The sequence below is a fragment of the Pocillopora verrucosa genome, chromosome 10, assembly GCF_036669915.1.
Source record: "Pocillopora verrucosa isolate sample1 chromosome 10, ASM3666991v2, whole genome shotgun sequence".
In the NCBI taxonomy this organism is placed as follows: Eukaryota; Metazoa; Cnidaria; class Anthozoa; order Scleractinia; family Pocilloporidae; genus Pocillopora; species Pocillopora verrucosa.
Genome location: NC_089321.1, coordinates 11147605 through 11160413, shown reverse-complemented (window position 1 = coordinate 11160413; position 12809 = coordinate 11147605). Strand labels below are relative to the sequence as shown.

General features: G+C 39.9%; 1 protein-coding gene across 1 annotated transcript in view; it reads right to left on the bottom strand.

The window, feature by feature from the left end:
• LOC131788919 (uncharacterized) overlaps positions 1-12786 on the bottom strand; it is a 13238-nt gene extending 452 nt beyond the window's left edge. Inside the window, exons 1-3 of the mRNA XM_066172852.1 lie at positions 12706-12786; positions 10858-10957; positions 1-5420 (exon numbers count right to left, since the gene is read on the bottom strand). The exon at positions 1-5420 is cut by the window's left edge and continues 452 nt beyond it. Coding sequence (XP_066028949.1) covers positions 162-5396 — 5235 coding nt within the window. The 5' untranslated portion in view covers positions 5397-5420; positions 10858-10957; positions 12706-12786 and the 3' untranslated portion in view covers positions 1-161. The remainder of the gene's footprint in view (positions 5421-10857; positions 10958-12705) is intronic.
• Between the last annotated feature and the right edge of the window lie 23 nt (positions 12787-12809).

Genomic DNA, 12809 nt, shown 5'->3' with positions numbered 1-12809 from the left:
TGGTCAGATCCAAGGGTTTTTCTCATGGATGGCAAGCAGCAGTATCATAATATACTTCTGCTACATATAATCCAGATTATGGTGTACAAGCCCCGAGTCATTGCAAGCAGCTGTGACCTTAATATACCCAGGTCAGAGCTTTTTCAGAAAAATGGCCAGCGCTAATCTTTTTCCAGACTCAGGTCACCCAGCTCATCGTGCACAATACCCAGGCTATTGTAACAACTTGCAACGTCAACATGGTCAGGTCCAAGCTTTTTCAGACGAATGGCCAGTGCACGCTCATGATAATCTTTTGCCTGACTCAGGTCACCCAGTTCATCGTGCACAATACCCAGGCTATAGTAAGAAGTTGCAACGTCAACATGGTCAGGTCCAAGCTTTTTCAGGCGAATGGCTAGTGCACGATCATGATAATATTTTGCCTGACTCAGGTCATCCAGGTTTTTGTGTACAATAGCCAGGCTATTGTAACAACTTGCAACGTCAACATGGTCAGGTCCAAGCTTTTTCAGACGAATGGCCAGTGCACGCTCATGATAATCTTTTGCCTGACTCAGGTCACCCAGCTGATCGTGCACAATACCCAGGCTATTGTAACAACTTGCAACGTGAACATGGTCAGGTCCAAGCTTTTTCAGACGAATGGCCAGTGCACGCTCATGATAATCTTTTGCCTGACTCAGGTCACCCAGCTCATCGTGCACAATACCCAGGCTATTATAACAACTTGCAACGTCAACATGGTCAGGTCCAAGCTTTTTCAGACGAATGGCCAGTGCACGCTCATGATAATCCTTTGCCTGACTCAGGTCACCCAGCTCATCGTGCACAATACCCAGGCTATAGTAAGAAGTTGCAACGTCAACATGGTCAGGTCCAAGCTTTTTCAGTCGAATGGCCAGTGCACGATCATGATAATCTTTTGCCTGACTCAGGTCATCCAGGTTTTTGTGTACAATACCCAGGCTATTGTAACAACTTGCAACGTCAACATGGTCAGGTTCACGATTTTTCAGAAGAATGGCAAGTGTACGATCATAATAATCTTTTGCTTGACTCAGGTCACCCAGCTTTTTGTGCACAGTACCCAGGCTATTGTAAGAAGTTGCAACGTCAACATGGTCAGGCCCAAGCTTTTTCAGACGAATGGCCAGTGCACGATCATGATAATCTTTTGCCTGACTCCGGTCACCCAGCTCATCGTGTACAATACCCAGGCTATTGTAACAACTTGCAACGTCAACATGGTCAGGTTCACGATTTTTCAGAAGAATGGCAAGTGTACGATCATAATAATCTTTTGCCTGACTCAGCTCACCAAGCTTTTTGTGCACAATACCCAAGCTATTGAAACAACTTGCAACGTGAAAATGGTCAGGTCCAAGCTTTTTCAGAAGAATGGTCAGTGCACGATCATGATAATCTTTTGCCTGACGCAGGTCACCCAGATTTTTGTGCACAATACCCAGGCTATTGTAAGAAGTCGCAACGTCAAGATGGTCAGGTCCAAGCTTTTTCAGAAGAATTTCCAGTGCACAATCATGATAATCTTTTGCCTGACTCATGTCACCCAACTTTTTGTGCACACTACCTAGGCTATTGTAAGAGGTTGCAACGTCAACATGGTCAGGTCCAAGCTTTCTCAGAAGAATGGCCAGTGCACGATCATGATAGTCTTTTGCTAGACTCAGGTCACCCAGATCATCGTGTACAATACCCAGGCTATTGTAACACCTTGCAACGTCAACATGGTCAGGTCCAAGCTTTTTCAGAAGAATGGCCAGTGCACGAACATGATAATCTTTTGCTAGACTCAGGTCACCCAGGTTTTTGTGCACAGTACCTAGGCTATTGTAAGAACTTGCAACGTGAACATGGTCAGGTCCAAGCTTTTTCAGACAAATGGCCAACGCACGATCATGATAATCTTTTGCCTGACTCAGGTCACACAGCTCATCGTGCACAATACCCAGGCTATAGTAAGTAGTTGCAACGTCAACATGGTCAGGTCCAAGCTTTTTCAGACGAATGGCCAGTGCACGATCATGGTAATCTTTTGCCCGACTCATGTCACCCAGTTTTTTGTGCACAGTACCCAGGCTATTGTAAGAGGTTGCAACGTCAACATGGTCAGGTCCAAGCTTTTTCAGACGAGTGGCCAGCGCACGGTCATGATAATCTTTTGCCTGACTCAGATCACCCAGCTCATCGTGCACAATACCCAGGTTATTGCAAGAAGTTGCAACGTCAACATGGTCAGGTCCAAGCTTTTTCAGACGAATGGCCAGTGCACGATCATGATAATCTTTTGCCTGACTCAGGTCACCCAGTTCATCGTGCACAATACCCAGGTTATTGCAAGAAGTTGCAACGTCAACATGGTCAGGTCCAAGCTTTTTCAGACGAATGGCCAGTGCACGATCATGATAATCTTTTGCCTGACTCGGGTCACCCAGCTCATCGTGCACAATACCCAGGTCATTGTAAGAAGTTGCAATGTCAACATGGTCAGGTCCAAGCCTTTTCAGACGAATAGCCAGTGCACGATCATGATAATCTTTTGCTAGACTCAGGTCACCCAGCTTTTTATGCACAGTACCCAGGCTATTGTAAGAAGTTGCAACGTGAACATGGTCAGGTCCAAGCTTTTTCAGAAAAATGGCCAGTGCACGATCATGATAATCTTTTGCTTGACTCAGGTCACCCAGCTTTTTGTGCACAATACCCAAGCTATTGTAACAACTTGCAACGTGAACATGGTCAGGTCCAAGCTTTTTCAGAAGAATGGCCATTGCACGATCATGATAATCTTTTGCCTGACTCGGGTCACCCAGGTCATTGTGTACAATACCCAGGCTATTGTAAGAAGTTGCAACGTGAACATGGTCAGGTCCAAGCTTTTTCAGACGAATGGCCAGCGCACGATCCTGATAATCTTTTGCCTGACTCAGGTCACCCAGCTTATTGTGCACAATACCCAGGCTATTGTAACAACTTGCAACGTGAACATTGTCAGGTCCAAGCTTTTTCAGACGAATGGCCAGTGCACGATCATGATAATCTTTTGCCTGTCTGAGGTCACTCAGCTCATCGTGCACAATACCCAGGCTATTGTAAGAAGTTGCAACGTCAAGATGGTCAGGTCCAAGCTTTTTCAGACGAATGGCCAGTGCACGATCATGATAATCTTTTGCTTGACACAGGTCACCCAGGTCATGGTGTAAAATACCTAGGCTACTGTAAGAAGTTGCGACGTCAACATGGTCAGGTCCAAGCTTTTCCAGAAGAATGGCCAGTGCAAGATCATGATGATCTTTTGCCTGACTTAGATCACCCAGCTTTTCGTGCACGTTACCTAGGTGTCCGTAGAAAAGTGCAATATCTAAGCCAGGGTCGTGCTCATGGACAGTGGGTACGTTTAATGCCATATCGATGAAACGTCTTGAAGTTTCGTATTCACAATGCATATAGCAAAACCTGCTCATTTTATAGAGGTCCATGACGTGGTTCTTCATCAAAAAGCCGCTTCGGTCGACTTGGGAAATGACCTTCTTAGAAAAATATCTCTCAAGTTCTGGGGCTAAGTTTATCAAATGAGTAACATGTCTGCTGTTTATTAGAGCATATAACTCGTCGTTGTCCCTTGATAGATATTTTTTTACAAAACGACTGAATGATCCAATCACTCCACTGACGACCTCGTTGTGCTTATCATCCAAATGAGCTGCAGCGGAACTCTTAATGGAATTATGTACAACCTGATGCACACGAATGTAAACGTCAGTTTCGTCTTTTTCCAACATTAGCAGTGAACACCTTTGTATCTTTAAACGAATCATCTCTTTGTCTTGAATTTCTTTATCCACACTTGTGATAAAGTCTTCAATGATATTAAGACTTAATGGTTGTGGTGCACACAGAGACAGGAAATTAAAGGCGTGATGCATAATTTTGTCGGATTCCATAGCTGTTTCTACGGCCAGTGTTGTTGCCGTGGTCATGGACTTTGCATAGCTTGGGTTGACTTCGGCAAGAAATGTCTCCATGGCATTTCTTTGGCCTGTTTCAAGTTTTGCAAGATAGTCTTTCCAGCCAAAATTAGATGTGTGTCGTCGAACTTCTCTAACATAAGTGGCGGCACTTGCCAAGGCAAGAGGCTGGTAGTCCAACGCCTGAGCGACTTTGATTTCCATCTCTTTGTCCGTGATTCCTGAGAGTTTTTCCAATAAACAACTGACATCATCAAGATTCATTCCGTTGCTTATTGAGATGTGTTTGTTGAAGGAACTTGCTGGAGGAATTGACCCACTGTCTTGAGTTGTGATAAGCAACTGGCCTCTTGCCCACATCTCATTTTCGGCTTCGGGTAGATGGACATGCACATGTGATAGACTCGCGACATTATCAACTACGAGCAACCACGATGTATAAAGCCCAATTTTCCTTCCGATCAATGCCCTAAGATTGGTGATTTTCTCATTTGTTGTCAAGTCCTCTGAATGGAGGGTGGTTGTCACCGCGTACTCGGGACACTTAAGACGCCGTGAAAAAGCCACATATGATTGTAGCACAGTATCTGGACTTTCACCATTTATCGTCATCACAAATGAGGTACCATCCGGAAGATCTTTAATTTCTCTGTAGAATCGTTCAGTCACAAGACCCGCTAGTTGAGACTTTCCACTTCCAGGATTTCCGGAAATGTAAAGGTAACTTAACCTGTCTTTATTTGCTGTTTTAAGTTCTCTAAGCTGTTGCAGTATTTCGGCCACCTCTCGGTCGCGACTTGTTACGTCATGTGAGGGTTTAGGAGGGAGGACACAGAAGGGGAAGATATCATTGTTCAACTGATCCTCAAGAACCTGTCTTTCGTGCTCCTTCTCCTGGAGTTCCTCCGTGGGAAAGCTCGTTTGACTCTTAATCTCTTGAATTTTCATTGTGGAAAGACCGAGCGCTTGAAATGCAGTGTGAACTTTGCTAATGATGTCTGTAAACTGCAGGTCTGAAAGATTTCCTTCCGACATGTGCGCAAAATCTTCATTTCGAACCTTTCTGAGGGCATCAACATTTGATCTGACAACTGGGCTGAGTTTGTCAATACAATCTGAGAAAAGAATAGCGTAGAAAAGCATCGTACAATCCCATTCTGCTCTGTTTCCGCCAATCATGGTCGTAAGGAGATGCGCATTTCTTTTTTGGTTCCGAGCAGATTCCTTGTTTTGAAAGTCCACTCCATTTCTTGGTTCATCCTTCCATTCCCCTGACGTTGTTGCACCGTAGCGATTGTCCCATTCTTGTTTGAAGATTATTCGCAGACCATCAGTTAATACATCAGTGACAACGTAACAAATCCTGTAGTAGTTGAGCTGCTCTTTGCTGTATTCCATCGCCATGACGATATTCACGTTTGAAAGGGCCTTAGTAGAGACAAATTGATTCATATTAGCGAGTTCAGACTATATGTTTTCTCAGTTTTTAGAGATTTTTGAATATGAGTGGTTCTTATCAGCCCTCATTTGTGGCTTAATTGACTGTTTCAAGTCCACTGTCCATTTTCACTTGTCCGATTTCAAGTGTTTGTAACTGCACAGGACAAATCGGACAATAGAAATTAGGCACTTTAAGCCATCAGCCAATAAAAAGCAACTATTAATGCCAGTCAGTCAATGCCAGCCAATCAAAATGAAAAATAAACTTCTTGAGTGGCCAGGTTGAGAGGTCCACATTGAAAACAAACATGGACGAGATTAACTGGTCCAATGACTATTATCAGTAACAGTAAAAAAAGCTATGCGCTCTTACAACAAATTTTTCACTCCTGAGTTTCAAATTTTGGTATTTTAACAATTAATTGGTAATTGCAGAGTTGCAGTTTAAGTTTTTTATGCCGTATTTCCTTGAATAGAATCGAAAGTTGCGGTGTAACGAGCTTATCTCAAATTCTGAAGTGTGCTGCGTATTTGCGTTATTGCTGTTTCTTGTTCAGTGGGTCCATTGTGTAAATATCGATGAACCTTTTCAGCATTTAATTTAAGCTATTCTGATGAGAAATTCCATTAATAGAGGAGCTTAATCAACCGTATTGATCGATAAAGAAACAAATGATGTGCTTGCAAGCAAGGACTCATTTGAATTCGCGAAAGAACATCAGCAGTAATCGACTGTATCTGTTATCAATGCAAATACGTAGTGTGAGTTTAATTCGTAATGAGAGCATGCGTATCTGATCAGGTGCGGTAATGCGGTGATTCCAGGAATATTTTGCTGTGTCATCCTTACTATAATAAGTATGAGATCAAACAAACCATTAATCATTCTGCATCGTTTTACGGTTGCTTTGTTTAGTTGAAAAATAACGGCACAAAATCAAGCACTTGCACATCCTGCCAGACGATGTAAAAATCTCAATTGGAGATTTCTCAAGCAATAGAAAGCAAAAGACTTTAAAGCGAAAATTCCCTTCTGTCGCGAATGACAGAAGGGTTGACCCTATTGATCCCTTATTGTGGTATTTGAAAGCTTAAAGTAGTTCCCGGCACCTTTCTTCTAATACTTTTTACCGTTTCCATATACTCGTGTTATCTAGAATCTCCAGAAATGAATAGGTTTCAGTTATTTCTGTGTCACAATTTCAGTTATACACGCATCCTCATAAATCGTATTTGGAGTGTAGCTAGTCAACGAAGGTCAACTTGGTTCGAGGTTTTGGTTCTGTTAATAGTTTATCACGATATTAACAATTATAAATGTTGTCTACAACTGGACCTCAACATAGTTTATACAGTTTCTTCTCATCTGGTTTGTTCTTTTCGGCGCAAAAGACTTTCTAGTGATCAGATTATGGTTGTCAAACCACGAAGAGTAGAATTCCACCGTGACCTTGTGGAATAACAATGAAGTTTCCTCGAAGTCAGTAGCCTATAAGGTACATTGATTACGTGATAATAAGTAAGAAGTACAGCTGTGCGCTGATATCATAGCAAGGACTGAGTGGTTCTAAGGACTTGAACATTTTGTCTTAAGCTGAAACCAGTCAAATTAATGCAATTTGATTTCGTGACTTGACGGTACGTAAACAGGACTTTGGTCTTAAATAACACATTTGAGTTTTCGGGATCAAGATTCGGCTGAAGCATACTATAAATTAAACTTAAAACAGATACAACCAATTATGAATGATAGCCACCGTTTCCAGTGATTCTTGAATAATTCAACACAGAGACACGGATTTCGCGTCAACGAGTTGTTTTGTCAAAATAATCATCCGTTGTGACATTCGATCGCCTAAGGGCAAGTTTTACTAGTATTATTATGAATAACAGATCGATATGTGCGTGTTGAACCCCAATCGAAACGACGTCATGTAGCTCGCCTGGCTAGCAATTATTGACTTCTAGCTCTTAAAATGAGACATTGGACGCCACGTGAAAGAAATTTTCAAATCTTTCGACGCAACTCGACGTAAGATCTATAGTTCTCGAGGATGAAATTCAGGAAGATAACTCGGAGATTGATGAAACAAAGGTTGCGTCGTAACTAGGGGAAATAACTTATTGTACTTTACGCATTATTTAACTCAAGAGCTAAAGGAATTGAACCATACAAGTGCAGTTCAATGTGTCAATGTCCGGGCCTTACTTCTTCGCCAATACTCTTGGGGTACCTGATGGTAAAAATCCGAAATGTTTCTTGAGTTTTTCGAGAACTTTCGAATATTATGTACATGTATGTTTTGAATGACTTCTACTTAATTGATTGAAACTTTTCACTGATAAGTTTTAAAATTAGTTAGCTTCCACTATCTCTTAATTGAAACTGTTTTGGCGTGATTTTTGTAAGTGGCGGGTATCAAATACTAAATGGGACTCATAATGTGAACTTTAGATAACGAGTATTATATTAAAGTTTCTTGTTGATCCGTTTTTGAATTTCATGTTTCTATAGCAACAGAATATCCAATTCTTCTGTTCTATAATGATCGCTGTTTTAAGTGTTCTAAGTACTTATGACAGGAATACCAGTGTGGATGGTAAAGCAAGCCCAAAACGAAAGTTTTTAAAGGGAAAATTCCCGTGACCGTATCGAAACCTTTGTTCCCTCATTGTAGTATTTGAAAGCTTTAAGTCGGCTGTTTCTTCCAGTAATTTAGTACTTTTAACCGTTTTCAACTCAGTACACTCGTATTACCTAGAATCTCCAAAAATTACTAGGTTTCGGATATTTCGGTAGTTTCGGTTGTGTTTTCCTCGATTACAGGTGTCTCAAACAATGGAAAGCGAAAGCATCGTATTACTGAAAAGGCGTCTGGACAGGATAGCTATAGATAAGTGGACCGTAGTGAAACTTTTGGTTTCCTTACTACCAAATTTATGATAACTTGCACTTTTGAGAACTGTGAATAGGAAACTCCAAAGGTACAAAATAAATGTTACAGAGTGTCGCACACAAAATCAGAGATCGTATTTGGAGAGTAAATGGTAAACGAAGGTCATATTGGCTCGAAGTTTTGGCTCTGTTGAGAGTTTATCGTGATCAAATGTTTTTTAACGAGTAAATGCTGTCTACACCTGGACCTCCACATAGTATATATAGTTTCTTCTCATTTGCTTTGTTCTTTTCAGCGTAAAAGACTTTCTAGTGATCGAATTATGTTTGTCAAACCACGACCTTCTGGATTAACAATGAAGTCTGCTCGATTTCAGTAGCTTAAGATACATTCCATGATAATAAGTAAGAAGTACAGTTGTGCACTGATATCATAGCAAGGATTTCGTGGTTGTAAGGACTTTAACATTTTGTCCTAGGCCGAAATCAGTACAATTAATTCAATTAGATTTCGTAACTTGACGGCACGTAAACAGTACAAAGAAATTAAGGGTTTGGTCTCAAATGACACGTTTGAATCTTCGGGATTAAGATTCGTCTGAAAAATACTATAAATTGAAATTACAACAAAAAAGGACAAATAATGAATGATACCCACCGTTTTAAGAAATTCTTGAATAATTCAGCACAGAGACATTTATTACGCGTCAACAAGTTGTTTTGTCAAAATGATCATCCGTTGTGACACCCCACTGCCTAAGGGTAAGTTTTTACAAGTATTGTTATGAGTAACAGATCGATACGGTTCTCCGGAACCGCAATCGAAACCCCGTCATGTAGCTCGTTTGGCTTGCAATTACTGATTTCTAGCTCTTAAAATGAGACAGTAGACGCAACGTGAAAGATATTTTGAATTTTTCCTCGCAATTCGACGTAAGATCTGTAGTGATCGAGAATGAAATTCAGGAAGATGACTCGAAGATTGATGAAACAAAGGCTGCGTCGAAACTAGGGGAAATAAATTGATTACTTTACTCATTATTTTAACTTAAGAGCGAAAAGAGTTGAACCATACAAGTGCAGTTCAGTGTCTCAATCTCTGGGCCTTATTTTTTATTTGCCAATATTGTGGCGATAACTAACGGTGAAAATCTTAATGTTTCTTGAGTTTTTTGAGAACTTTCGTATGTTTATGTACATGTATGTTTTGAATGATTTCCACTAAATAAATTGATTGAAAATTTTCACTAATAAGTTTTGAAATTAGTTAGCTTCCACTGTCTCCTAATTGATCTGTTTTGGCGTGATTTTGGTAAGTGATGCCAGGGTATCAAAACGAGAAAGCGCTCAAAATGTGAACTTTGGATAACGAATGTTATTTTAAAGTTTCTTGTTACTCCATTTTCGAATTTCATGTTTCTATAACAAAAGAATTTCAAATTCTTCTGTTCTATAATTACGGCTGTTTTAAGTGTTCTAAGTGCCTGTAACAGGAATAACAGCGTGGACTGTAAAGCAAGCCCACAACGAAAGCTTTTGAAGGGAAAATTCCCTTGTGTCTCGAATGACAGATGGGGTGACCGTATTGAAGGCTTCGTTCCCTTACTATAGTATTTAAAAGCTTAAAGTAGGCACTTCCCGGCACCTTTCTTCTTGTAATTTAATACTTTTTGCCGTTTTCAATTCAATACACTCGCATTATCTAGAATCTCCAAACTCTACTAGGTTTCGGTTATTTCGTTAGTTTCGCTAATGATTTTTTTTACAGGTGTCTCAAAGAATGGAAAGCGAAAGTATCCGCAAAGAGAAAATTCCCTTCTTTTTTTTCGAATGCATCGGATTATTGAAGTGGCGTCTGGACAGGACAGATAAGTGGACCGTAGCGAAAATTTCGTTCCCTTACTACTATATTTATGATAACTTGTACTTTTGAGAACTGTTCGCTGGAAACTCCAAAGGTACGAAATAAGTGTTACAGAGTATCACACGCATCATTAGAAATCGTATTTGGAGAGTAACTAGTCAACGAAGGTCAACTTGGCTCGAGGTTTTGGCTTTGTTGATAGTTTATCTCGATTAAATGTTTTTTAACGAGTAAATGTTGTCTACACCTGGACCTCAACATGGTTTATACAGTTTCTTTTGGTTTGGTTTGTTCTTTTCGGCGAGAAAGACTTTCCTAGTGATCAAATTATGGCTGTCAAACCACGATTCCACTGTGACCTTCTGGAATAACAATGAAGTCTGCTCGAATTCAGTAGCTTAAGATACATTCCGTGATAATAAGTAAGAATAAAACTGTGTGCTGATATAACAAGGATTTAGTGGTTGTAAGGACTTTAACATTTCGTCCGAAATCAATCAAATTAATGCAATTTGATTTCGTGACTTGACGGTACGTAAACAGCATAAAGAAACAAAGGGCTTTGGTCTCAAATAACACACTTGGATCTTCGAGATCAAGATTCGGCTGAAGAATACTGTGATTTAAGCTTACAACAGGTACGACAAATAATGAATGATACCCACCGTTTTAAGAGATTCTTGAATAATTCAGCATTCAGAGAGATGGATTTCGCGGTAACAAGTTGTTTTGTCAAAGTGATCATCCATAGTGACATCCCACCGCCTAAGGGTAAGTTATTACAAGTATTGTTAGGAAGAACAGATCGATACAGTTCTCTGAGCCGCAATCGAAACGACGTCATGTAGCTCGCCTGGCTTGCAATTACTGATTTCTAGCTCTTAAAATGAGACAGTAGACGCAACGTGAAATAAATTTTCAAATCTTTCGATGCAACTCGACGTAAGATCTGTAGTTATCGAGAATGAAATTCAGGAAGATTACTCGAAGATTGATGAAAAAAAAGGTTGCGCCGTAACTAGGGGAAATAAATTATTCTACTTTACACATTATTTTTACTCAAGAGCTAAATGAGTTGAACCATACAAGTGTAGTTCAGTGTCTCAATGTCCGGGCCTTATTTCTTCGCCAATACTCTGGGGGTAACTGGTGGTGAAAATCTGAAACGTTTCTTGAGTTTTTCGAGAACATTCGTATGTTAACGAACGTGTATGTCTTGAATAACTTCTACTGAATTGATTGAAATTTTTCATTAATAATTTTTGAAATTAGTTAGCAATCACTGTCTCTTAATTGACCTGTTTTGGCGTGATTTTGGTAAGAGGTGCCGGGGTATCAAATACGAGAAAGGGCTCATAATGTGAACTTTAGATAACGAATATTAAAGTTTCTTGTTAATCCGTTTTCGAATTTAATGTTTCTATAGCAACAGAATAACAAATTCTTTTGTTCTATAATTATCGCTGTTTTAAGTGTTCTAAGTGCTTATAACAGGAATATCAGTGTGGATGACTAAGCAAGCCCAAAACGAAAGCTTTTGAAGGGAAAATTCCCTTGTGTCTCGAATGACAGAAGGGGTGACCGTATCGAGACCATCGTTCCCTCATAGTAGTATCTGAAAGCATTAAGTAGGCGGTTTCTTCCAGTAATTTAATACTTTTCCGTTTTCAATTCGGTACACTCGTATTGTCTAAAATTTCTAGAAATTATTAGGTTTCGTATATTTCGGTAGTTTAGGTTATGTTTTTCGCAATTACAGGTGTCTCAAACAATGGAAAACGAAAGCGTTCGGAAAATGAAAATTCCCTTCTTTTGCTTCGAATGCATCGTATTACTGAAGAGGAGTCTGGACAGGATAGATAAGTGGACCGTAGCGAAACTTTGGTTTTCTTACTACCAAATTTATGATAACTTGTACTTTTGAGAACTGTTAAAAATAAACTCCAAAGGTACGAAATAAGTGTTACAGAGTGTCGCACGCATCATTAGAAATCGTACTTGGAGAGTAAATGGTAAACGAAGGTCAAATTGGCTCGAGGTTTTGGCTCTGTTGAGAGTTTATCGTGATCAAATGTTTCTTAACGAGTAAATATTGTCTACACCTGGACCTCAACATGGTATATATAGTTTCTTCTCATTCACCTTGTTCTAGTTCTTTCTAGTGATCAAATTATGATTGTCAAACCACGAAGAGTAGAATTCCATTGTGGAATAACAATGAAGTCTGCTCGATTTCAATTGCTTAGGGTTCATTCCATGATAATAAGTAAAAAGTACAGCTGTGCACTGATATCATAACAAGGATTTAGTTGTTGTAAGGACTTTAACATTTTGTCCGAAATCAGTCAAATGAATTCAATTTGATTTCGTGACTTGACGGTACGTAAACAGCACAAAGAAAGAAATGGCTTTGGTCTCAAATAACACATTTGGATCTTCGGGATCAAGATTCGGCTGAAGAATACTGTGAATTAAGCTTACAACAGGTACGACAAATAATGAATGATACCCACCGTTTTAAGAGATTCTTAAATAATTCAGCACAGAGAAATGGATTTCGCGGCAACAAGTTGTTTTGTCAAAGTGATCATCCGTAGTGACACCCCACCGCTTAAGG